Genomic DNA, 24,709 nt, shown 5'->3' with positions numbered 1-24,709 from the left:
AACAGAAGTGAATGTTTCCCGACCTTTCTGCTATTTTATTGCTTCAGACGTGTGGCCAAAGTACAGAACAGCAAGGTAATAATATAAAACTGTGGAAATTGGAGATCTGAACTAACAAAAACAAATTGCTGGAGAAACTCAGCAGGTCGAGCAGCAGCTGTGGAGATGTTAACTCTTTTTCCAGCAGTGTAATAATGTGCAACACTATAGATTTTAAGTCTGTAATTCTGAACCTGAACTCAAGGGAAATATCAACCTCTCCACGTCTACGCTTTTTCGATTCTCGCTTTTCCTTTGCAATGTCAAAAGCTCCTATATGCTTTCTCTGCAACCTGATGCAGACAACAAAACAAGTTGGCACCAGCTGCCTTGAGTGAGACATGACGGATATATTTCCCTTGATGCGCAAGCGAATAGCCACAACCACTGAACGTCGCTAACGAGAGTAGCCAAGGCTGGCAACGATGCGCATGGTTGCCGGACAGCGCATGCGTACGGAGCTGGCTCCGGATTGGGGAGGGGGCGCGTAGAACGACAGCGCGGAAGTTGTCGGTGCGCGGGGGGGGGGGGAAGAGGAGGGTCAGAGGTCAGCACTTAGCCGGATCAGTTTCCGGTCGAGGGAGTGAGCGACTGGGGGCTAACGATCGCCGATCGCGGAGGGGAGGCAGCGGCGTCGCGGAGCTGGGAACGTTCACACGGTCAGTCTGGGCTTTCTCCTCGCGGTGCTGTTAAGAGACGGAGCTTCACCCTGAGCCCGCCCGAGGGAGCGAGCAGCCCGAGAGGCCGCTCAACCGCTACATCCGGGCACCTCCGGGCGCCCACTCTGCAGTTGGCAGGCGGTGGATTGTCTCTCTTTAATTTTGAAAGTGTTGTTCAAATGGTTTCTCCGCTAGGGTCTGTTTGGGATATGGCGTCCTTGAACCTTTCCTTACTCAATCTCCCGGCTTTCCAAACCAGTCACTGACCTTTTGCATCCCCCCAGCTGGAATGGGAGGAATCCCAACTCCTCCTCAAAATCACAACGCTGCACAAAATATTCATGTTAATCCCCAAATGACCAAGCGTTTTCCATTTCTTTTTGCTCACAAAATAATACTTTCACCAGCCCCCTTCAAAAAACTCAAATATAACTCATTTCTTTATTTTTTTTTAAAAAAGCAAAAGGCTGGTTAATTCCCAAGTATGGTGCGGGATTAAAATTATACCGCCTTTTAATGTCGGATCAGGCACCCTCAGAGGACAGGAAAGACGCACAGACTCTGCGGATCCCTGCTCACAGGAGAAAGTGAGGACTGATGAGATCAGTCGAGAGAGTGTGGTGCTGGAAAAGCACGGCGGGTCAGGCAGCATCTAAGCAGCAGGAGAATCGACGTTTCGGGCAAGAGCCCTCCATCAGCATGTTATGATACTTGAAAGGGTTTAGGAAAGGCTTGCCAGGGTTAGGGGGTTTGAGCTATAAGGGGAGGCTGAATAGGGTAAGGCTGTTTTCCCAGAGCGTCCGAGGCTGAGGGCTGACCCTACAGAGGTTTATAAAATCATGAGGGGCATAGGTCAGCTGCAGACAAGGTCTTTTCCCCAGGGTAGCAAGAGTCCAAAACTCAGGGGAATAGGTTTAAGGTGAAAGGAAAAAGATTTAAAAAGGGACCTAAGGAGCAGGTTTTCATGCAGAGGGTGGTGCATGGTATGGAAGGCATCTAGATGGGTAGATCAGGAAGGATACAGAGGGACAGTAGGCAAATGAGACTTGATTAATTTAGGATATCTGGTTGGCGTGGATGAGTTGGACTGAGTTCTATGCTATACGTCTCTATGGCTCTAAATTATATTTAAAAATGAGCAAAGCAAAGTACCCGTTAGTCTGACAAACAAAAGATGAGATTCAACGAAGTGCACCTCACATCTTGTTGACGAGTGAATTATCGACAGCTATAGATTTATGGAATGTTTTCACAAACAAGACTTCGGTTTAGGTGGAAATCAAGCTGGATCCAACTCTTCGGATAGTGATCTCGGTCCAACTTTTTCAGGAATTACAAAGTAAACAAAATACTGAGAGGTGGAAACTTCATCAGGTTCTCAACCACTTCGTAGAAAAAAGAGAAGGAAGCAAGTGGCCTTACAACAGTTTTTGGAGGTTTTCTTCCATATGACTCCCTACTTTAATGAATACGAAACCAAATCCAGAAAGACTTTCTCATTTAACTGAGCCTAGGGACTCTATGGTCTGTTTCAGAACCCCGGTTTTTTGGTAAATAAGGACAACAATTCCCATCTTTTAGCTCCCTAAGAGCTTTTTGGAAAGTGACTTTATGCAGTCAGCAGTTGGAGCATAGCCTACATCAAACTGTTAGCTGAATTTGGAAGAAACCACATAGGTTCCCTGCAAACCTTGGTTAAAGCCTGTTTAATTCAGCAAGTGTTTAAACAGTTGGTTGTCTTCCAGCTTTTCACATAGTCCCTAAATATAGATATGTATTTCCAACAGTTCTACTGTCTTAAAGCTCTTAAGCTTTTATCTCTCTCCAGTTCTGATGTGACCTGAAATGTTAGCTCTCTTCCTTCAGCAGACGCTGCCTATCCTGTTGAGATTTTCTTGCTTTTGATTTCCAACATCTTGTAATTTTGCTTTTGTAAGAGTTCTGAATGTTATTCATTCTACTGCATTTTCCCATCACTGCGCTGTGTAGATGATAACTAGCCAGAACAAAAACATAACATAAAGGAACTATGTGTTCTTATAGTTTCACATTGCAGGACTTCCAGTCCTTGTCTTCATATTGCTAATCTGTGTGTCCATATTATTCTGTGAAGCAAAATGTTCTGATGTATTTGTACGTTCATTATAGGCACAGCTGAAGGGGTAGCTAATTCCTTGGTACAATGGTTCGCTCAAGATCACGATCCCCACGGTGGAAGCACAGGTAAGTGAATCCTGCCTTTTGAAAATGTTGTTATTCTATGAGTAAGTTCTAATCCTACAAGAGCACTGATGAAGCTGATTACTTGATCATCCTTTGATGCAATGGCCTAATGAGAATAGATCCAGAAAACTAAACTGATAGATTTCTTTGGACATCGAAAGCAATCCTGTGAGATATTGCCCATGGAAATTTGATTAGAGTCAAAAAACTGATGTCAGAATTGCATAAAGAGGATTTTTTTTATCTTGTGTTAGAGATTACTTTGGAACTAGTATCTGGTAGGAGGCAATTTGGAATTAATTCCAAATTAGATTAAATCTTTGTTTTTATGGAAGGGGTTGCAATGATTCAGCCTTGTTTGGTATTGGAACAATGGAATTTTCACATGCCTGTGATTGGGTGGTTTGCTAAGATAAGTTGATCAGATATTTTGAGGATGTGTAAACAATAGTGAGCTTACCAAAAGAGGCTCTTGAATAACATTAGCTCTGAGTATTTCTACTTCTCATTCACCTTTGATTCAGAATAGTTCAGGTAACTGGCAAGTAAACCAGCCTTAGAGATACATTCATCTTATAGAAACTTTTGAAAAACAATATGGACAGATCACCTGCCACTCAGGGTTGTGGCAAAAATCGAACCATGTTAGGGAAATATTGCAATTGAAAAGAAAAGTGATTAATGGTGAGGAAGCAAGTTACATGAATCAGCTGGTGTATCTCATGTTCACGGCTATGCCAACATTTCTCAATCTGTGGAGATGCTTTGGATTTGTATTTCCAGTTTGCTGATGATGCAAAGAGGAGAGAGTGTGGCAAACAGCAAGGGGGAGTTAAAAAGGAATAAGCTAATGAAAAACTTAAGTTGAGAAGGAAAAGTGCAAGTATGTATGTGATGGTAAGACATTGGAATGCATGGAAAAACAGTTATGTACTTCGGAAATAGGATCAGGAGTGGGCTACTCAGCTCATCGAGCCTGCTTTGCCATTTAATTAGGACATAGAGTCATAGAGATGTACAGCGTGGAAACAGACCCTTCGGTCCAATCCTTCCATGCCAACTAGATTCCCATCCCAATGTAGTCCCACCTGCAAGCACCCGGCCCATATCCCTCCAAACCCTTCCTATTCATATACCATCCAAATACCTTTTAAATGTTGCAATTGTACTAGCCTCCTCCACTTCCTCTGGCAGCACAAGCCATACGCATACCATCCTCTGTGTGAAAAAGTTGCCCCATAGGTCTCTTTTGATATCGTTCCCCGCCCTCCTTAAACCTATGCCCTCAAGTTCTGGACTCCCTAACCCCAGGGAAAAGACTTTGTCTATTTGTCCTATCTATGCCCCTCATTATTTTGTAAATCTCTATAAGGTCACCCCTCAGCCTCCGATGCTCCAGAGAAAACAGCCTCAGCCTGTTCAGCCTCACCCTATAGCTCAAATCTCCAACCGTGGCAACATCCTTGTAAATCTTTTCTGAACCCTTTCAAGTTTCACAACATCTTTCCAATAGGAATTGCACACAATATTCCAACAGTGGTCTAACCAATGTCTTGTACAGCCGCACCATGACCTCCCAACTCCTGTACTCAATACTCTGATCAATAAAGAAAACCATACCAAACGCCTTCTTCACTATCCTATCGACCTGCGACTCTACTTTCAAGGAGCTATGAATCTGCACTCCCAAGGTCTCTTTGTTCAGCAACACTCCCTAGGTCCTTACCATTAAGTGTATAATTCCTGCTAAGATTTGCTTTTCCAAAATGCAGCACCTTGCATTTATCTGAATTAAACTCCATCTGGCACTTTTCAGCCCATTAGCCCATCTGATCAAGATTCTGTTGTAATCTTCTTTGCTGTCCACCACACCTCCAATTTTGGTGCCATCTGCAAACTTACTAACTGTACCTCTTATGCTCACATCCAAATCATTTGTATAAATGACAAAAAGAGGACCGATCCTTGTGGCACTCCACTGGTCACAGGCGTCTAGTCTGAAAAACAACCCTCTGTCTTCTACCTTTGAGCCAGTTCTGTATCCACATGGCTAGTTCTCCCTGTGCTCTGTGAGATCTAACCTTGCTAACCAGTCTCTCCTGGGGAACCTCATTGAACACCTTACTGAAGTCCATATAGATCACATCTACTGCTCTGCCCTCACCGATCTTCTTTGTCACTTCTTCAAAAAGCTCAATCAAGTTTGTGAGACATGTTTTCCCATACACAAAGCCATGTTGACTATCCCAAATCAGTCCTTACCTTTCCAAGTACATGTACATTCTGTCCCTCAGGATCCCCCCACTAACAACTTGCCCACCACTGACGTCAGGCTGACTGGTCTATAGTTACTGGCTTGCCTTACCACCCTTCTTAAACAGTGGCATCACATTAGCAAACCTCCAGTCTTCTCGCACCTCACCTGTGACTATCGATGATGCAAATATCTCAGCAAGAGGCCCAGCAATCACTTCTCTAGCTTCCCACAGAATTCTAGGATACACCTGACCAGGTCCTTGGGATTTATCCACCTTTTGTGTTTCAAGACATCCAGCATGTCTTCCTCTGTAATATGGACATTTTGCAAGAAGTCACCATCTATTTTCCTACATTCTGTGTCTTCCATATCCTTTTCCGCAGTAAATACTGATGCAAAATACTCGTTTAGTATCTCCCCCATTTTCTGTGGCTCCACACAAAGGCTGCCTTGCTGATCTTTGAAGGGTGAAAACTGGAAATGTGTTGCTGGAAAAGCGCAGCAGTCAGGCAGCATCCGAGGAGCAGGAGAATCGATGTTTCGGGCATGAGCACCTCTTCAGGAATCTTTGAGGGGCTCTATTCTGTCCCTAGTTTCCCTTTTGTCCTTAATGTATTTGTAAAAACCCTTTGGATTCTCCTTAATTCTGTTTGCCAAAGCTATCTTATGTCCCCTTTTTGCCCTCCTGATTTCCCTCTTAAGTGTATTCCTACTGCCTTTATACTCTTCGAAGGATTCACTTGATCTATCCTGTCTATACCTGACATATGTTTCCTTTCTTTAAACTAAACCCTCAATTTCTTTAGTCATCCAGCATTTCCTTTCACCTGAACAGGAATATACTTTCTCTGGATTCTTGTTATCTCATTTCTGAAGGATTCCCATTTTCCAGCCGTCCCTTTACCTGCCAACATCTGCCCCCAATCAGCTTTTGAAAGTTCTTGCCTAATACCGTCAAAATTGGCTTTTCTCCAATTTAGAACTTCAACTTTTAGATCTGGTCTATCCTTTTCCATCACTATTTTAAATCTAATAGAATTATGGTCGCTGGCCCCAAAGTACTCCCCCACTGATGCCTCTGTCACCTGCCCTGCCTTATTTCCCATGAGTAGGTCAAGTTTTGCACCTTCTCTAGTAGTTACATCCATATACTGAATCAGAAAACTGTTTTGTACACACTTAACAAATTCCTCTCCATCTAAACCCTTAACACTATGGCAGTCCCAGTCTGTGTTTGGAAAGTTAAAGTCCCCTACCACAACCACCCTATTATTGTTACTGATAGCTGAGATCTCCTTACAAGTTTGTTTCTCAATTTCTCTCTGGCTATTAGAGGGTCTATAATATAATCCTAATAAGGTGAACATCCCTTTCTTATTTCTCAGTTCCACCCAAATAACTTCCCTGGATGTATTTCCAGGAATATCCTCCCTCAGCACAGCTATAATGCTATCCCTTATCAAAAACGCCACTCCCCCTCCTCTTTTGCCTCCCTTTCTATCCTTCCTGTAGCATTTGTATCCTGAAACATTAAGCTGCCAGTCCTGCCCATCTGTGAACTGAGTTTCTACATCAACATCATTTTTCCACATTATCGCTATATCCCTTGCTGTTATTAATGTTAAAAATCTAACAATCTGTGTCTTGACTATTCTCAGCCACCAACAGGCCTTTGCGGTGGACCATTTCGAGGACTCATTGCCCTCTTCATCTTGATCTTATATATTGTGTTGTGAGCCTTGGCTATCAAATCCTCTGACTCCCACAAAGGAACATCCTTCACCTATAAAATTTGGTCTGTTTCAATAAGACCATCTCCCATCCTTTGTACTCTAAAGATATCTGGTTAGCATGGACCAGTTGGACCGAAGGGTCTGTTTCCATGCTGTACATCTCTATGACTCTACTCAATTTCTCATAGGCAACCAGCCAAACTAGGAGTCAATCTGATGCAGCTTTCTTCACTCCCTCTATGTCAGGTATATCTTTCCCAGCTGCATGTCACCAAGGCTATATATAACGATAGCAATATTTCTTTATTCATTCACTCTAATTCTCTTTCAATAACTTTCCTTTAATCCATTCCTCCTCAAAAGTCACATGCCACCTAGTTTTCTGTCATCAAAATCAGAAATATTACATTTGAGCTCAGCATATAAATAATTAACTTGGATTGTTACTGCAGAAGAATTTGCCAGTATATTTAACACAAAGTGAAATGTTTATTAAATAAGACAAATATGACTGTAGTAGTCAACAAAAAGCTTGACAACAAGAAGGAATTCAAATGCTGTTAATTCTTTCTTTTCAGTAGTCTCCTTGCCAATTAAGACTCTAGTGAGATTCACCACTATCTCCAAACCAAGACTTTTTACTCTTTCTGGCAAATTTCTATAGGTTCATTAGATGCTTTTCTTCAGCTGGTATTGCTTCCATACTAATTCAAAAGAAACTATAAACTAAACTTCAGAGCAAGTGCATGAATTCTGTAAACTTGTTGTTTTGTAGATGTCTTACTAGAAAGTTCAGCACTCTTGGCTCCACTCTTTGGCATACATACATCCATACTGGCTGTTATAACTTCTGAATTTTGGGGGGGGGCAGGATTTAAACTAATAAAGTGGGGGGAGGATCCCAGGGAGATAGTGAGGAAAGAGATCAATCTGAGACTGATATGGTTGAGAACAGAAGTGAATCAAACAGTCAGGGTAGGCAGGGACAAGGTAGGACTAATAAATTAAACTGCATTTATTTCAATGCAAGGGGCCTAACAGGGAAGGCAGATGAACTCAGGGCATGGTTAGGAGATGGGACTGGGATATCATAGCAATTACAGAAACATGGCTCAGGGATAGGCAGGACTGGCAGCTTAATGTCCCAGGATGCAAATGCTACATGAAGGATAGAAAGGGAGGCGAGAGAGGAGGGCGAGTGGCGTTTTTGATAAGGGATAGCATTACGGCTGTGCTGAGGGAGGATATTCCTGGAAATACATCCAGGGAAGTTATTTGGGTGGAACTGAGAAATAAGAAAGGGACGATCACCTTATTGGTCCTAACAGTCAGAGGGAAATTGAGAAACAAATTTGTAAGGAGATCTCAGCTATCTGTAAGAATAATAGGGTGGTAGGGGATTTTAACTTTCCAAACATAGACTGGCACTGCCACAGTATTAAGGGCTTAGATGGAGAGGAATTTGTTAAGTGTGTGCAAGAAAAGTTTCTGATTCAGTATGTAGATGTACCTATTACAGAAGGTGCAAAACTTGACCTACTCTTGGGAAATAAGGCAGGGCAGGTGACTGAGGTGTCAGTGGGGGAGCACTTTGGGGCCAGCGACCATAATTCTATTAGATTTAAAATAGTGATGGAAAAGGATAGACCAGATCTAAAAGTTGAAGTTCTAAATTGGAGAAAGGTCAATTTTGACAATATTAGGCAAGAACTTTTGAAAGCTGACTGGGGGCAGATGTTCACAGGTAAAGGCTGGAAAATGGGAATCCTTCAGAAATGAGATAATGAGAATCCAGAGAAAGTATATTCCTGTTAGGGTGAAAGGAAAGGCTGGTAGGTATAGGGAATGCTGGATGACTAAAGAAGTTGAGGGTTTGGTTAAGAAAAAGGAAGCATATGTAAGGTATAGACAGGATAGATCGAGTGAATCCTTAGAAGAGTATAAAGGCAGTAGGAGTATACATCAGAGGGAAATCGGGAGGGCAAAAAGGGGACATGAGATAGCTTTGGCAAATAGAATTAAGGAGAATCCAAAGGGTTTTTAGAAATACATTAAGGACAAAAGGGTAACTATGGAGAGATTAGGGCCCCTCAAAGATCAGCAAGGTGGCCTTTTGTGTGGAGCCGCAGAAAATGGGGGAGATACTAAACGAGTATTTTGCATCAGTATTTGCTGTGGAAAAGGATATGGAAGATATACACTGTAGGGTGACACTTTGCAAAATGTCCAAATTTCAGAGGAGGAAGTGCTGGATGTCTTGAAACACACAAAGATGGTTAAACAAAATCTGCCCTATTACATAGTCCGCAAAAGACATTGAATTGAATTGAGGTCCTGATTCAAATAAGGCAGAACTGTTACATGAAAGGATTTTCTGAACCAGTATTTTACAAACCAAAGTATTTAATATCAAACATACTCAGCATGGTACAATTTACATTGAAACGTCTTTTTTCAACCCAAGTATTAATACAACTTTAATTTCAGCGTTTCTCGTAATTTCTTTGCATCATCTCGCTGAAATTACACTTATAACAAGGGAAACCACTTGCAGCGGACCACATGGTGCCATAGTCTAAGCCACTCTCTTTCCCTTCCCCTGAACAAAGACTCGCGGAGTCGAGTTCACAGCACAAAAACCCAGACAACACTTTACTGTCAAGACCCAAGCGGACTGGCTCCACTTTCTCCCCCTTTCCCCAGTGACACCATGTTAGAACATAGTGCAGAACAGGCCCTTCGGCCCTCAATGTTGTGCCGACATGTGAGCTATTCTCAACTCATTCCCCTTAAGCTATCCCATCATCATCCATGTGCTTATCTAAGGATTGTTTAATTCTCCTAATGTGGCTGAGTTAACTACATTAGCAGGTAGGGCATTTCACGCCCTTACCACTCTCTGAGTAAAGAACCTGCCTCTGGCATCTGTCTTAAATCTATCACCCCTCAATTTGTAGTTATGCCCCCACCTACAAGCTGATGTCACCATCCTAGGAAAAAGACTTTCACTGTCTACCCTATCTAACCCTCTGTTGTCCCAAAAGTACTTCTAAGGGGAGATGTGGGGAATAAAGGCGATAACGTTAAGACTTACCCAATTTTGTTTATCTGTACTTTTTGGAGCCTCAAATTTTGCCACTAGGGAACTTTAACCCCCTTTTACTTTGGGGACTTTTACTCCTCCTCACGGGGGCTTGAACCCCTTTTCTTAGTAATGTGTCTGGGGGCACTAACCCCAATTGAAGCCCAGGGGGTTCAAGACCCCGTTGAGACCCAAGGGACTCCAACACCAACTGAAACCCAGGGGACTCAAACCCCTGTTGAAACCCAGGGGATTCAAACTTGTTTGTCAGAATGTTAGGGATTTGAACCCCTGTTGGTCAGCACATTTACAAAACTGTGACTATCAACTGAACTCATTACAATTTGAGGAGTCCATAGAATAGAAAGCAATTGAATGAGGGGACAGTTTCTGACACACAGGAATACCGAGAAGGACCATGGTTTAACATCTTGCCTTGTGGGCCTGTCGTCTTGAGATACCAGTGTTCCAGGCGATTGCTGACACCGTCCAATCATAACTATTTCTTTGGATTCCTATCTGGCTCACCCATATTGTCATTCTGTTTCCCTATCCCAGCATCAGTTGAAGCAAACACTCAGAGACGTACCTTTATTCTGGACCCTGGAGGGACAGAGAACGATCGCCCACGTGCACACAGACATGAGTTCTCGGTCTTCTCTCAAACAGCAGGTTCTTGAGGAATTGCAGGGAGCAGCATCCAGATAAGGCCCAATGTACATTGATTGGGTGACGTTACAGTCACTGAGCATCAACAGTAAAGATTGTCATCTGGCATCACACGATGGATGTTCCTCACCTTGTTCACTGGCATTATGCAATGGATGTACTTTACCTTGTTAAACCACTAACCTTGCCTCTAGCACCTCATTGTTTACTGCAAGTTCTTATCTGGTCAAAGTCATGCTAGCTGAGACTCTGTCAAGCAACCCTAAACTTAACTCTTTCCCTACCTACTCGTACCTTACGCACTTTCTCAGTTGGACATAGTCTGCATGGACTTGCAAATGGGATCTCATATTTGACAAACTTGGTGAAGTAATTTTGAAGATATTACCTTCAAAATTGGTAAAAGTAAAGCTGATGGACACAAGGATCAGTAGTTGTGCCTTAGCTGTTCACAATACAGAGGAACCTCAATTATCTGAACGACGTGGGTGAGGTGTATTTTGTTCGGATAATCGAATGCCAGATAACACAATGCAGCCAAGCATCAGGACCTTGCAATCTTGTCTGGACAATCCGAAATTCGGATAATCGAATGCCGGGTAATCAAGGTTCTTCTGTATTTATCAATAATTTGGGTTATGGCTTCAAATGTAATATTGCCAAATGTATGGGTGATACAAAGCTTTGTACAAAGACTTTGAATGTAGAGAGGCAGCTGTAAAGTGGCTTCAGGATTTCGGCATTTATTGAATATAATATGGAAAAATGTGAGGTTCCCATTTTTGGGAGTATGTTTGGAGTATTTTTAAAATGGTAAATGATTGAAAAGTGGAAATGTATAAAGGGATCTAGATGTCCTTGCTGATAAGTCACTAAAGACTTGACATGCAGGTGCAACAAGTTATAAATGTTTTTAGCACAAGAGAATTTGAGTGCAGGTGTAGAGAAGTCTTGCTTCAGTTGTAAAGGAGTTTGGTTAGACTACACCTGGAGTACTGTATGTAGTTTTAGTCTCCAAGGTCAGGACATGTATTATTACCATAGATGAAGTGCAATAAAGATTCACAATATTGTCTCCTGGATATTGTCCTTTTGGGACAGTTCGGGAAAACTCTGTAGAGTTTCAAAGAACCGAGCGATCTAATTGAAGCTTCCAAAATTCTTAATGGAATAGGCAGGTTGGGTTCAGGTAAGACGTTTCCCCTGCTAGGGAGTCTAAAAGGGACAGTTGCCATAGTCCTGCTGGCCCATAGAGAGAGAGGGCGAGTGATGGTTTATACCAAGGGTCATCATGTGAAGGGAGAGATTCATAAGTAGAGTCCTTCATGGTAACCTTGGCTGTTGTATGGTGTTGGCATCACTGCATCATAAACCGGATATCCAGCTAATTTGACCTTGAACAATCTAGAGCTACACTGCACAATTAAAAAATATACGGGAATGCCACTTGGAGGAATTTTTTTTAAACTCAGGGTTGTGAACCTTTGGAATTCTGTGCCACAGAACATTATGGAAGCTTAGTGTTTGAATGTGTTTTAAGGTAGAGATTGATAGATTTCTGATTACTACTGACATTCCACATTATGTGGACAGAGGGTTGGGAAAAGATATTGAAGTTTTTGATCTTCTGTGATCTTACTGAATGGAGGGGCAGGCCCGACTCTTGAGTTGCTTTTCTGTTCCTATGTTATGGCCATTTTCGAACTAAGTTTTTCGAGGGGTTAGTGCGGAAAGATGGTTTCCCCTCATAAAATCATTGTTATTGACTGATCCCAGGTTGGTTGGTATACAAATAATGTGCAGAATTATTGGGAAAAAGAAGGAGCTAAGTATTGTTAAAATGTTAAGGGAGGTATTGCAGACACAGTGGGACAAATAAACTCCTTTTTCCCTCTACCAGTTCTGTATTTCAATTCCAGATTAACATTGAGTGAGGAGTGAGACGAGGAAATATGCCTTTGCGTTAAGTTTGTTTGAGAATGAAATGTCTTGCAGTTGAGTGAGAAAGAGGAAATGTTGGTAAGCTGCTGAAATGCTTGATTTATTGGTATACTCTGATTGGTATAACCTTCATTTGAAATTAATTCCACATTCAATTGTTTATTTCTAATTAATATCTACTCCCCGTGGTTTCCCTCAGATTTGTAAACTGGAGTCATTTTATGCAATGGATTTTTGGGTTTTCATAGTAGAAGTTCCATGTCAGTAGTTTGTAGCGATCATTCGTATATTTTCAAGTGTCTGTCACACATGACTCCTGTTGCCCTATATATGCTACTGTTTATCTCCCACGGTTTCCCCATGCTGACAATCTTTGTCTTCATTGGAGATTTTACATTATGCAGCATATGACATTGTTTGGATTGCATGATGCAAATGCACTGACTTTTAGAGTTTTTACGCAGTGTTATAAATCTCTACGAGTGTGTGGTGAGTCAGAAGGTGCATCATGCTCAAACTATATTGATGATAAGTATGTAATGTTCAGTGTACTGTTACAGCCATTCAATCCATTGTCAGTAATCCCATTTTCCTGCTTTTTGTCTGTTGTCCTAGAGCTACACCAGAGGAAGTGAATGTCTAAATATTGCTTTAAATCTTAACAGGAGTTTCTGACTCAAACATCCTTTCAGGAGTTGAGTTCAAGACTGTGTCACCACCTTCTGGTTGAAATAAAATTTTCTTCAACTCTACTCTTAATCTTCTACCTTTTAACTTAAATCTGTGCTTCTTTGTTATTGTTACCAGTACTAAAGGAAAAAGTTCCTCCCTTTCCACCCTTTCTTTGCCCCTCTTAGCTTATTTGCTTATACTATGTCCCCTCTCAATCGGCACTGCTCCAAGGAAAACAACCCCAGTCTGTCCAATTTTTCCTCATATCGCAGGTCCTCCAGCCCAGGCAGCATCCTGTTAATTTTCTCTACACCCCTTCTCATGCAGTCGCATCCTTCATATAATGTGGCCGAAGTGCTTTATACAGTCCCAGCATAACTACCTATGCTTCAGTTAATAAAGTCTAGAATTTCATATGTTTTCTTAATCATCTTATTTACCTGCTTCCTACCTTCAGGGATGTGTGGATAAGCACACCAAAGTCCCTCTGAGCTTCAAAACTTTGCAGTGTCCTACCATTCATAATGTAATTACCTGGTTTGCTGGCCCACCTGAAGTGCATTACATCACACTTTTCTGGGTTGACTTCCAGTGCTTTGCCCACCAGACCATAGAACATAGAAGAATACAGCGCAGTACAGGCCCTTCGGCCCTCGATGTTGCGCCGATCAAAGCCCACCTAACCTACACTAACCCACTATCCTCCATATACCTATCCAATGCCCGCTTAAATACCCATAAAGAGGGAGCGTCCACCACTGGTACTGGCAGGGCATTCCATGAACTTACGACTCGCTGAGTGAAGAACCTACCCCTAACATCAGTCCTATATCTACCCCCCCTTAATTTAAAGCTATGCCCCCTTGTAATAGCTGACTCCATACGTGGAAAAAGGTTCTCACTGTCAACCCTATCTAACCCCCTAATCATCTTGTACACCTCTATCAAGTCACCCCTAAACCTTCTTTTCTCCAATGAAAACAACCCCAAGTGCCTCAGCCTTTCCTCATAGGATCTTCCTACCATACCAGGCAACATCCTGGTAAACTTCCTCTGCACCCGTTCCAGTGCCTCCACATCCTTCCTATAGTATGGCGACCAAAACTGCACACAATATTCCAGATGCGGCCACACCAGAGTCTTATACAACTGCAGCATGACCTCAGGACTCCGGAACTCAATTCCTCTACCAATAAAAGCCAGTACGCCATATGCCTTCTTCACTGCACTATTTACCTGGGTGGCAACTTTCAGAGATCTGTGTACATGGACACCAAGATCCCTCTGCTCTTCCACACTACCAAGTATCCAACCATTAGCCCAGTACCCCATCTTTTTGTTACTCATACCAAAGTGAATCACCTCACACTTAGCTACATTGAACTCCATTTGCCACCTTTCTGCCCAGCTCTGCAGCTTCTCTATATCCCGCTGTAACCTGCCACATCCTTCCTCACTGTCTACAACTCCTCTGACTTTCGTATCATCCGCAAACTTGCTCACCCAACCTTCTAACCCTTCCTCCAGGTCATTTATAAAAATGACAAACAGCAATGGTCCCAAAACAGATCCTTGTGGAACACCGCTAGTGACGGCACTCCAAGATGAACCTTTGCCATCAACTACTACCCTCTGTCTTCTTCCAGCCAGCCAACTCCTAATCCAAACCTCCAACTCAACCTCAATGCCATATCTCTGTATTTTCTGCAGTAGCCTACCATGGGGGACCTTATCAAACGCCTTACTAAAATCCATATATACCACATCTACCGCTTTCCCCTCATCTACCTCCTTAGTCACCTTCTCAAAGAATTCAATAAGGTTTGTGAGGCACGACCTGCCCTTCACAAAACCATGCTCACTATCCTTGATCACATTATTCTTATCCAGATGTGCATAAATCCTATCCCTTACAATTCTCTCTAAGACTTTGCCCTACTATTTTTTGTGTCATCTGCAATTTCTTCATCTTACCCCCTTCCTTAAAGTCCAAATTGTTAATGTACACCACAATAGCAAAAGTCCAACACCGAGCCCTGAGGAACCCCACTGGAAACAGACTTCCAGTCACAGAAATGTTCCTCTACAATCACCCTCTACTTCCTGCCTCTCACCCAGCTTTTGATCCAGCATGCTCCTTTACCTTGGATCCCATGGGCACTTCCTTGACCATTCTGCCATGGGACCTTCTGAGAAGCTTTGCTAAAGTCCATATAGACTATATTAAATGTACTACACTCATCAACATTCCTGCTTATCTCCTCAAAAAATCAAGCATACACTAATTTCAGTCAGCATGGATTTATTTAATCATACTCTTTCCAACTGCCCCTCAATGCTTTTTAATCATATCCACACCATCAAGGTTAGACGGATTGGCCTCTAATTTCATGGTCTATACTTCCATTTTTGTTAATAATGGGACAAGTTATCAGTTCTCCATCAGATCATAAGAAATAGGAGCAACAGTTGGCCTCATGAGCCTGCTCCTGCATTCAGTACGATTGCGGTTGATTCAACATTCCTTACATTGTCTTTCTTGCCCTTTCTTCGTGATCCTTGATTCCCTGATTGATCAAGAATCTATCTATATCTTAAATATATACCAGGATTCTGCCTCCATAGCTCTCTGTGGCAAGAAGTTCCAAAGACTTTAAACCCTCTGAGGCAAGAAATTCCTCCTCATCTCAGTTTTATATTGGCACTGCTTTATTCTGAGATTATGCCATCTGGTCCTAAACTCTCCCATGAGGGGAAACAACTTCTCAGCATTCACCTTGTCAAGACCCTTAAGAATCCAATGTTTCAGTGAGATCATTTCTCATTCTTCTAAGCTGCAGTTGTAGAATCCCAACCTGTTTAAACTTTACTAGTACGCCATTCCTTCTATTCTGAGGATCATCCTGGTGTACCTTTTCTAAGCTGCCTCCAAGGCGATGATATGATTCCTTTATATAAGGGGAGCAAAACTGCTCACAGTACTCCAGATGTGGTCTCACCAGCACCTCGTGCAGTTGCAGTAAGACCTCCCTACTCATACTCCAACTCCTTTGAAGTAAGGCTGTATTCACTGGCACCTTAGCTGTGGCCAGAGGATTTGAAAATTACTGCCAGGACCTCTGATATATTCTCCCCTGGATGTATCTCATCTGCCTTGCAGATTTATCCATTTTTAATGCTGCTAAAGTGCTAGTCCCTTCTGTCTCATGTCATCCCTCCTCACTTCAGTAGTTGATTCCTTGATCAGTTTTGAAAACTCCTGTTCAATCCCCTCTCTATCTTTTTAGATTAGATTAGATTCCCTACAGTGTGGAAACAGGCCCTTCGGCCCAACAAGTACACACCGACCCTCTGAAGAATAACCCACCCAAATCCACTAATTAATGCACCTAACACTATGGCCAATTCACCTGACCTGCACATCTTTTGGATTGTGGAAGGAAACCCATGCAGATGCAGGAAGAATGTGCAAACTCCACACAGACAGGTACCCGAGGCCAAAATTGAACCTGGGACCCTGGTGCTGCGAGGCAGCAGTGCTAACCACTGAGCCACCATGCTGCCCCTAAAATGGCAATGGTGGGATTTGAACCCAGGCCTCCTTAGAGACTGGAGCCTTTATCCTGCGCCTTAGACCGCTCGGCCACACTACCAGCCACAGATTGTCTCAGTACTCTATAAATCAGGGACGTTGGGCTAGCAATCCTATCCATCTTTCACTAAGTTTCCATCATAGCTATGATATCCTATTCCTATATACCTATCAATGCTCTCAGCTCTCCTGTTGCATTCTTCAGTCGTTAAAATGTATTCCATTTCGCCTTGCTAAACTCACTTCTTTCTTATCTAAAGTATGTTTCCTGTCCCTTTCAAACTCGACTTTGTAATGTTTTCACTTCTGAAATCATCTCCGCTTCTTTTCCCTTAGAACTACTTGTTAGGGTTCCATTACCCTGCCTATTCAGCTTAAATCCCCTGAACATCATTGGCAAATCTCCCCATGAGTGTTGTTCCTAAGAATACTCAGATACTTGTACGGGTCCACCTGACCTAGAAATGCTCCCCAGCAATGTCTCTGGAATCTGAAGCAGCCTGGCAGCAAAAGTAATTAAGGGATTGCTACCTTCAAAGTCCTGCTTTCTATTTTCTATCTATCTCCTAAAGTTTGCAGAATTTATTTCTCTTGCTTCTTATGTCATCGGTCCTGACAAGGGCCACAATCTCTGGCTGTTCACCCTTTCAGAATGCCATGCAGCTATCCTGTGACATGGGTGGCACAGTGGCTCAGTGGTTAGCACTGCTGCCTCACAGCACCAGGGTCCCAGGTTTGATTACAGCCTCGGGTCTGTGTGGAGTCCAGTTTCCTCCCACAATCCAAAGTTGTGCAGGTTAGGTGAATTGACCATGCTAAATTGCCCATAGTGTTAAGTGCATTAGTCAGAGGGAAATGGGTCTGGATCGGTGTGGACTGGTTGGGCTGAAGGGCCTGTTTCCACACTGTAGGTAATCTAATCCAATATAACACCTAGAAGGAATCATACTGTCATGGAGTCAAGTCTTCTACTGCACAAGCACCTGTCTACTCCTATCACTAATGAAGCCATTAGCATGATTATCATTTCAAATTTCTTCTCAACCTCACCCCGAGCAGTTGGACCACCCTCAGGGCAATGGCATCACAGATGAACAGTCATACTCGCCCATTTCCAAGGTTGAAAAGGGATTTGCAGCAAAATACATTTGGGAGAAGAACCCCTTCTCCAACCCAACCTGGCAATTCCCCTACTTGGGTAGCAAGAAATAGATGTGTCTTTACTACAAGTTCTCAGAATATGAAGCAGCATGTTCAGGGTTAAATTCAAAACTTCCCTTTCTTGCGTGAATCTAGTAAGAGTGAACTTCATACATTTATGCACACATTTCTGTACACTTCAAGAACTAAAACTGATCAAACAGTGAATGAGGTGAATTACTAATAACTGAAGAAATAAAAATGAATAGGAACGTAGATGTATGCAAAGAAAGTGTGGATTAAATGTACAATGAATAAATGTTTGACCATTTGGGCAAATTGGGCCAGAATCACAAGTGTTGTCAATGAATGAAAGCAAATTTATTTGGTATGAAATTTGCTTTATGCAATTGGGGAGAAAGAGAAAACTGGCAGCAAAAACATTGATTACAGATCAGGGGAAGCATCTCATCACTGAATGTCTGCAGTATTGTGAAGAAGCAGGGTTAAAGGTAGTGGAGCCTAATTGGTAGGAGCTGATAGGAAGTGGAGTCAGGATAACTTTTATCATTTTCACTGGGAATGCTGTGGTGATGAGCTGCATGTCACATGGTCTTGACTATTTGTCATTCCATGATCAACTGCATATTTGCTTAGAATCCAAAAATAGGTAAGAAAACAAGTTATAAAGAGTCTGTTGAGGGATATAGTTTGAAGAAGTTGATTACTGAAAACTACAGGTAATTTGCAGATAACGTGCATTCTGGCGACGCAATTTCCTTATGTCACGGAGAAATTAAGGAATGGTATTTTGGAGACCTCTGTTCACAATAGTGTGATTCCAGCTGTGATTATTTCGTGTGCTTCATTCTGCGCATGTGCTGATTTGAGTTGCTGACAGAGCAGCTTGCTGTACATTGAACAGCTTCCCATGGAAGAGACACTATTAGATTTTACCCTTTTTTTTAAAATCTGGAGAGCCATGGTGACAGGAATGTTAGCAAGAAGCGTCTTGGTGATAAAATTGCAGCTGGTAATTGCAAAAGAAAGGCAAGAACACTTGAAGAGAAGCTAGCTATTATAAAGCATTTTGAGTCTAAGGAGAGAATGTGATTATAGCTCACTTAACAGGAATGAGTGAGTCTATCTAATGCGCCATGATGATCCTCTGTCCCTACATTAACAATATTTTTTAATGTATTGTGTTAAAATTACTTTTGTTTCATTGATATATATGATTTATACTTTTATTCAGGCTGTGCTATACTCTGTGATAGACTTTTAGGTGATTTTTGAGTAATTGAGTGATCTGCCCCTAACTCCACTTTTCCTAGAGGCCCCTCTATATTAAGCAATTTTCTACTAAGCAAGCATTTGCTGGAACACAAATATGGCGTTACAGGAGAAATATGTGTATAGTGAAAGCACTATGTATAATGTGGGAAAACTAAGGTTGTCCATTTTGGCAGGCAAAATAGAAAAACAGAAAATTATTCAAGATGAAAGGGACTACAAAATGCTGCAGTACGTGTTGATCTTGGTGCCCTTGTTTATGAATACAAAATGTTCGTGTGCAGATCCAAGAAGAAGTTAGGAAGCCAAATGGAATGACTGAGTGGTAAAAGTATGGATTATAAATGTCAGGAAATGTTGCTGCAGTCTGACAGAACATTGGTGAGCCTATACTTTGTGTACCTCTATATGTTTTTGATCTCCTTGCAAAACGAGGAATGTACTTTGATTCAAATCACTTTAGCAGACAATCAGTTGGATATTGTCGTATAAGGAAAGTTGGGCTTATATTCTCTTTCATTTTAAAGAGTAGAGTTGATTTAATCAAAACGTATTAAGATTCCAAAGGGGTTTGACAGGGTAATTGTTGAGAGGATGTTTCCCCTGAAGCAGGGCTAGCTAGAACAAGAGGGCACATTAAATCTCAGTTAAAAATCACACAACACCAGGTTATAGTCCAACAGGTTTATTTGGAAGCACTAGCTTTCTGAGTGCTGCTCCACAATCACTTGATGAAGGAGCAGCGCTCTGAAAGCTAGTGCTTCCAAATAAACCTGTTGGGCTATAATCTGGTGTTGTGATTTTTAACTTTGTACGCCCCAGCCCAACACTGGCACCTTCAGATCATGACATTAAATCTCCTATTTGAGAGAGAGATGGTGGAGACTTTCACCTCTCTGAGGATTGTTGGTCTTTGGGATTTTCTTCTTGAGCGAGCAGTAGAAACTGAGTTATTGAATATATTGTGTTGAGGTAGGCAGATTTTTGATCAGTAAGGGAATCAAAGATGATGGGGGCCAGCTAAAGTGGAGTTCAAGCTACACTTGTTTGAATCATGATTTCTTTGTCCAGTGGACCAGGCCAAAGGCATCAAAAGCTGGCGATCTTCCAATGAGTTTACATCAGTACAGGAAATGAATGGGGCTGTTGAGGATGGATGGCCCTTTAATCTACATTTTGTTTTAACTTAGATTATCTTTGCTGGTATACCGTAATCTATATATCTATAATCTAGGTGTATTGGGTTAATGATGGGAAAGTATGGTAGAGTTCCAACTGTACACCATTGGAACTGTGTATGAGGATGAGAAAAGGTTGTTGAAAATCAGATATCGTTGTCCTACACCAGTGTTCCAGGAATCCACAGGACACCGTCTTAAAGTCTTGAATGAGGCAATTAATGACCATCCCTCCATCACAAAACCAGTGAAGCAGACAGCTGGTGATTACAGATTCATCACCCGATGAGGTCATTCATGTCTGCATACAGCCAAACGTGGACAGCATTCGGGTTGAGGCTGATGTGTAACAGAATGGGGATTTACGATAGGAGAACCGAAAACATTCTCATGATTTTCTGTGGCATTTTCATTGTCAAATGCATAAATGCCATTGCTTCCAGAAGAGGTAAGGAGCTGAATCTTCCGTACTCCTTGTCTTTTTAAAGTCTCTCCATCACGTGAAAGGCACATGTCATGAATCTAAATGAAACACTCTCCACTTGTCTGGATGTGTGTGGTTGTCGCAGACAACACAGAATACTTACCACCATCCCAGACAAAGCAGTTCCTATGAACACTGCCTCATCCAGTAACTGAAACAACCAAACCGTCTACCATCCAGTATATGGAGTCTGCTGTTCATACAATTCAAGATGTACTGTTGCAACTTGCCATGGTTTCATTCGCTCTGCTAGCTGTCCTAGCTGACTTAGCAGGACAAGGACATCTGGTGTACGGAATACCCGTCTCCTCCAAGTTACACAATCCATATTTGGATGTATATTACCAATTTTTCAATGTCACGGAGTTAAACTCCTTGAGTGCACTGTGAGAGTTCCTTCACAAAATATGCTTCAGTTCAGGAATCACCACCAACTCCTAAGGACAACTGGTGAGGGGCAATAAATGTTGACTTGCTCCAGTGAAGTGCTCATTGGGACAAGTAAGTGAATCACGAAGAGGACTCTGTCAGCTATGGACTTTTCTACAGTTGATATCCTCGAAGTGTGTTTTTGTAAAATTCAACTTTATATAATTACAACATGGATGAAGTACATCAAGTGGAAGCCCAAACAAAATCTTTGAATCAGGAAAAGCTGTTGTATGGTTTGGATGATGATGAAGCTGTTTTCACCTTTTTGTTTTGCTGAAATAATCTCTCCTATTACACATGTTTGAATGCAATATTGTATGAATCGCTGCTGAAATATGAAGATTATTGCAGTTGCAAAGAGACCAATGTGCATCCTTGATCTTTGAAATTCAATCGTTAAATTCAATGGATTAAATTCTTCTATTTTTTCCAAAGATGGGACAGTGATGTTCTTGGCTATATCTGTGTGTTTGATCTCAAACAATGCCATCAACCTTATGTAGAGTATTATCTGGTTATAATTTTGTCCTTGGTCTTCCAATTTCTTCTGAAGAGGGCTGGCTGCTTAATGATATGAATGTGTGCTCACTGGCTGTAGCCTTTACATCTTAAAGAGTAAAAATAATGTTTCTTTATGTATATCATGAATTCCAAAAGGTCAGGGAAATATTTAACTCAGTCTTTTTTGCAACAAATTAAATGAGAATATATTTTAACTTTTTTTTTTGCAGTGAGTTGGCTCATAGTGCATCGATATAGCATGAAATAAGTGTAGGGTAACCACTTGGATTTGGAATTTCAATTGCTTTCCTGGAATGAAAATGAAACAAATTATGTAAACTTATCACAGTTTTAACACTCATCTACATAGCGTCCCTAATTTGGAAAGCTTCCTAAGTTTGGCAGTACTTCCAAACACAAGCTACAACTGAGGTATTATGGCAAATTACCTCAAGCTTTGGCAGCGGGGTGTTTTCCAAAGTATGCTAAAATAGGAGAGAGGTGATGAACTTGAGGTAGGAATTCCAGAGGCTAGGCACCAGACAGAACTGTACTTTATAACAGTTACGTAGATTTTGTTGAACACTTAATCCTGCTTCCAATAAAACATTGCAGCCTTGCTTTAACCTTGTGGTTCTCTATCTCATGGAGCTTTAGTGATGGAGCTAAGAGAATTTAAATTAAACATATAATCCAGAATTGGGAATGAGCCTTATTGCAATGAAGTTGTGACTGGAGTGAGCTGGTTTGTTTTGTTTTACTTCTGTTGTACCAAACTGTCCCATCTTTTCCTTCAAATACATTGTAGGTCAATCTCGCCAACCTATGGAAGAAGCCAAGAATACCCTGTTGAGAGACCGCTGTATCAATCGTATAGTGGGGAGCTAAAAGAATTTGGTCAAAGTTCAGGAAGACCTCTTCAGTGGAAGAGTCAACGGGAGAAATGGGCTGAAACAGCAGGTGTAGAGTCGAGGTCAGCAGATGCCCAGTATGGTGCTATTCATCGGAAAGTTTTTGAGTATGGATATCCTTCCCCAAATCCAAGGAGAATCGGATCAGAGCATACATCTCCAACAGGAAGAGACTTGTATCTCCAAGAAAAAGAAGGAAACCGAAGTTACCCACCTCCCTCAAGATATCTTGAAGATAATCCATACCATGATCATGATGAACGACCATGTGACAGCAATGAATGGCATGAGCATCGGAAAAGTTCTCACAATGAACGGCATCATGACCATGACCAATGGCACAATGACTTTGACCAGCGACGCTACCATCAGAATGTGGAAATCCCAACTCATGTAAGATTGTATAATGAAAAACTCAAGAACTTTGGAGGTGATCCACAAATGGATTCTTGTGCCCAGTCATTGCCTACTGCTGCTGGCTGTACAGAATCGTGGCATAACTTGGAAAACTTTCGAAATCCTAGTTTCCGCGAGGAAAGACGTTCAGGTTCTCATTCTCCTGGAAGACGGGCAAAAGAGTTTCTGGATAGGAGCCCCTACCAGAGGAGGTATTGGAATAGAACCATTAAGGGTGTGTTTTGATGTAGACCTTCAACTGAATAAAATGGTCACATTTTGAGTTGAAATTTTAAACTTGAATGCCCTTTGTCCTAAACTGAAAGCATGAGCATTTTATGTAAATAACATGTTCTTCTGAATTATTTTGTGAAAGAGCAGATTAATGTTTGAAAGCTGAGGCTCACTTGAATTTTCATTCAGTGTCCTGCTGAATGGCTTTCAGAAGGATAAAGGGGTTAAACTTGTGACCACAAAATACTGCTTTCAAGGCATTGCTCCTAAACTTGCTTCAAGTGTTACCAAAGCCTAATTCTCACTGTCTTCTTTCTACTGCAAGTGTAAACTGCTTTATGTCAAAACAGGTATCCTGATGAGGATGAAGTCAAAGGGTACAGAGAAACATCTGGAAGAGCCTGGGTGTCTGCAAAGCATGAGGTGATAGAACACGAAAAAGATTTAAAATGGCGAGGGGAGAAGTTCCCTCAGAATAGGAAAAGCTACCCAACTGCATCATACGATGATTCAGAAGGCAGTCATGTTAAAGAGATACCAAGAGACCGATATAATGATGGCAGCCACTGCGAGGAGTTTGTGCAGGTAAAAAGTGGGTTTGCACATTCACCAAGGTATCCTGAGATGCATACTTCTTCTGAACATCGCAAGATATTTTCCAGTGGAAGAGAGCCAGCATATTCAAGCAAAGGTAGAGAGTTTACAAGCAGCTCTTCAAGTAATAAAGAGGTGAGTCGTTTTCACAGTAGCAGTAGGAAATCAGGTACTGATGTGAACAGAAGAGAGGGGCGTCACTCTGTGTCAGGAAAATATTCCGTTTCTGAGCATTCCTCTAGCAGGTTGCAGCATGGATGCAAGAAAGAAGTAAGCTCAAGATCTCAACCGTCAGTAACCAGAGACCGTTCAGAAGCAGGAAAGGAATTAAGAAAGCGCTCCAGATCTTCTGAAGAGCACCGTGGCAGCACTCACAAGCGATCGAGCCATCAATCTAGTGATATGGAAAAGTCACGCCATGGTACAAAGAGTGAGCGAAACAGAACAACGGAGTCTCTAACCATCAGAATAGATATGAAGAAAACTGTCAAAAAATGCAGGTATTGTCCTTGATTCTTTGGTGATATGAGGCTGGCTAAAGAAATTTCATGCAATTATTAGTGTATAATAAAAGGTTTAGATAGTGATACCCTAGTTTTCTTAAAGAAAGTAGTTTTGCAATTAAGGTTCCCTTAGACCAGAGGTACCCCAATACTTTTTTCTCCCCAAGACCCCATTT

At 41.8% G+C, this 24,709-nt stretch overlaps 1 protein-coding gene across 1 annotated transcript in view; it reads left to right on the top strand.

Annotated features, from left to right (window-relative positions):
- The first annotated feature begins 579 nt into the window (after nt 1–579).
- The window catches only part of LOC140486145 (BCLAF1 and THRAP3 family member 3), a 55,331-nt gene continuing 31,201 nt past the window's right edge, over nt 580–24,709 (top strand). Inside the window, exons 1-4 of the mRNA XM_072584826.1 lie at nt 580–698; nt 2,847–2,921; nt 22,704–23,414; nt 23,787–24,530. Of these exons, the coding sequence (XP_072440927.1) occupies nt 2,881–2,921; nt 22,704–23,414; nt 23,787–24,530 (1,496 nt within the window). The 5' untranslated portion in view covers nt 580–698; nt 2,847–2,880. The remainder of the gene's footprint in view (nt 699–2,846; nt 2,922–22,703; nt 23,415–23,786; nt 24,531–24,709) is intronic.

Source organism: Chiloscyllium punctatum, chromosome 15 (genome assembly GCF_047496795.1).
Source record: "Chiloscyllium punctatum isolate Juve2018m chromosome 15, sChiPun1.3, whole genome shotgun sequence".
NCBI classification, from domain to species: domain Eukaryota; kingdom Metazoa; phylum Chordata; class Chondrichthyes; order Orectolobiformes; family Hemiscylliidae; genus Chiloscyllium; species Chiloscyllium punctatum.
The sequence above is the reverse complement of the archived record's forward strand: the minus strand, read 5'-3'. Positions and strand labels throughout refer to the sequence as shown.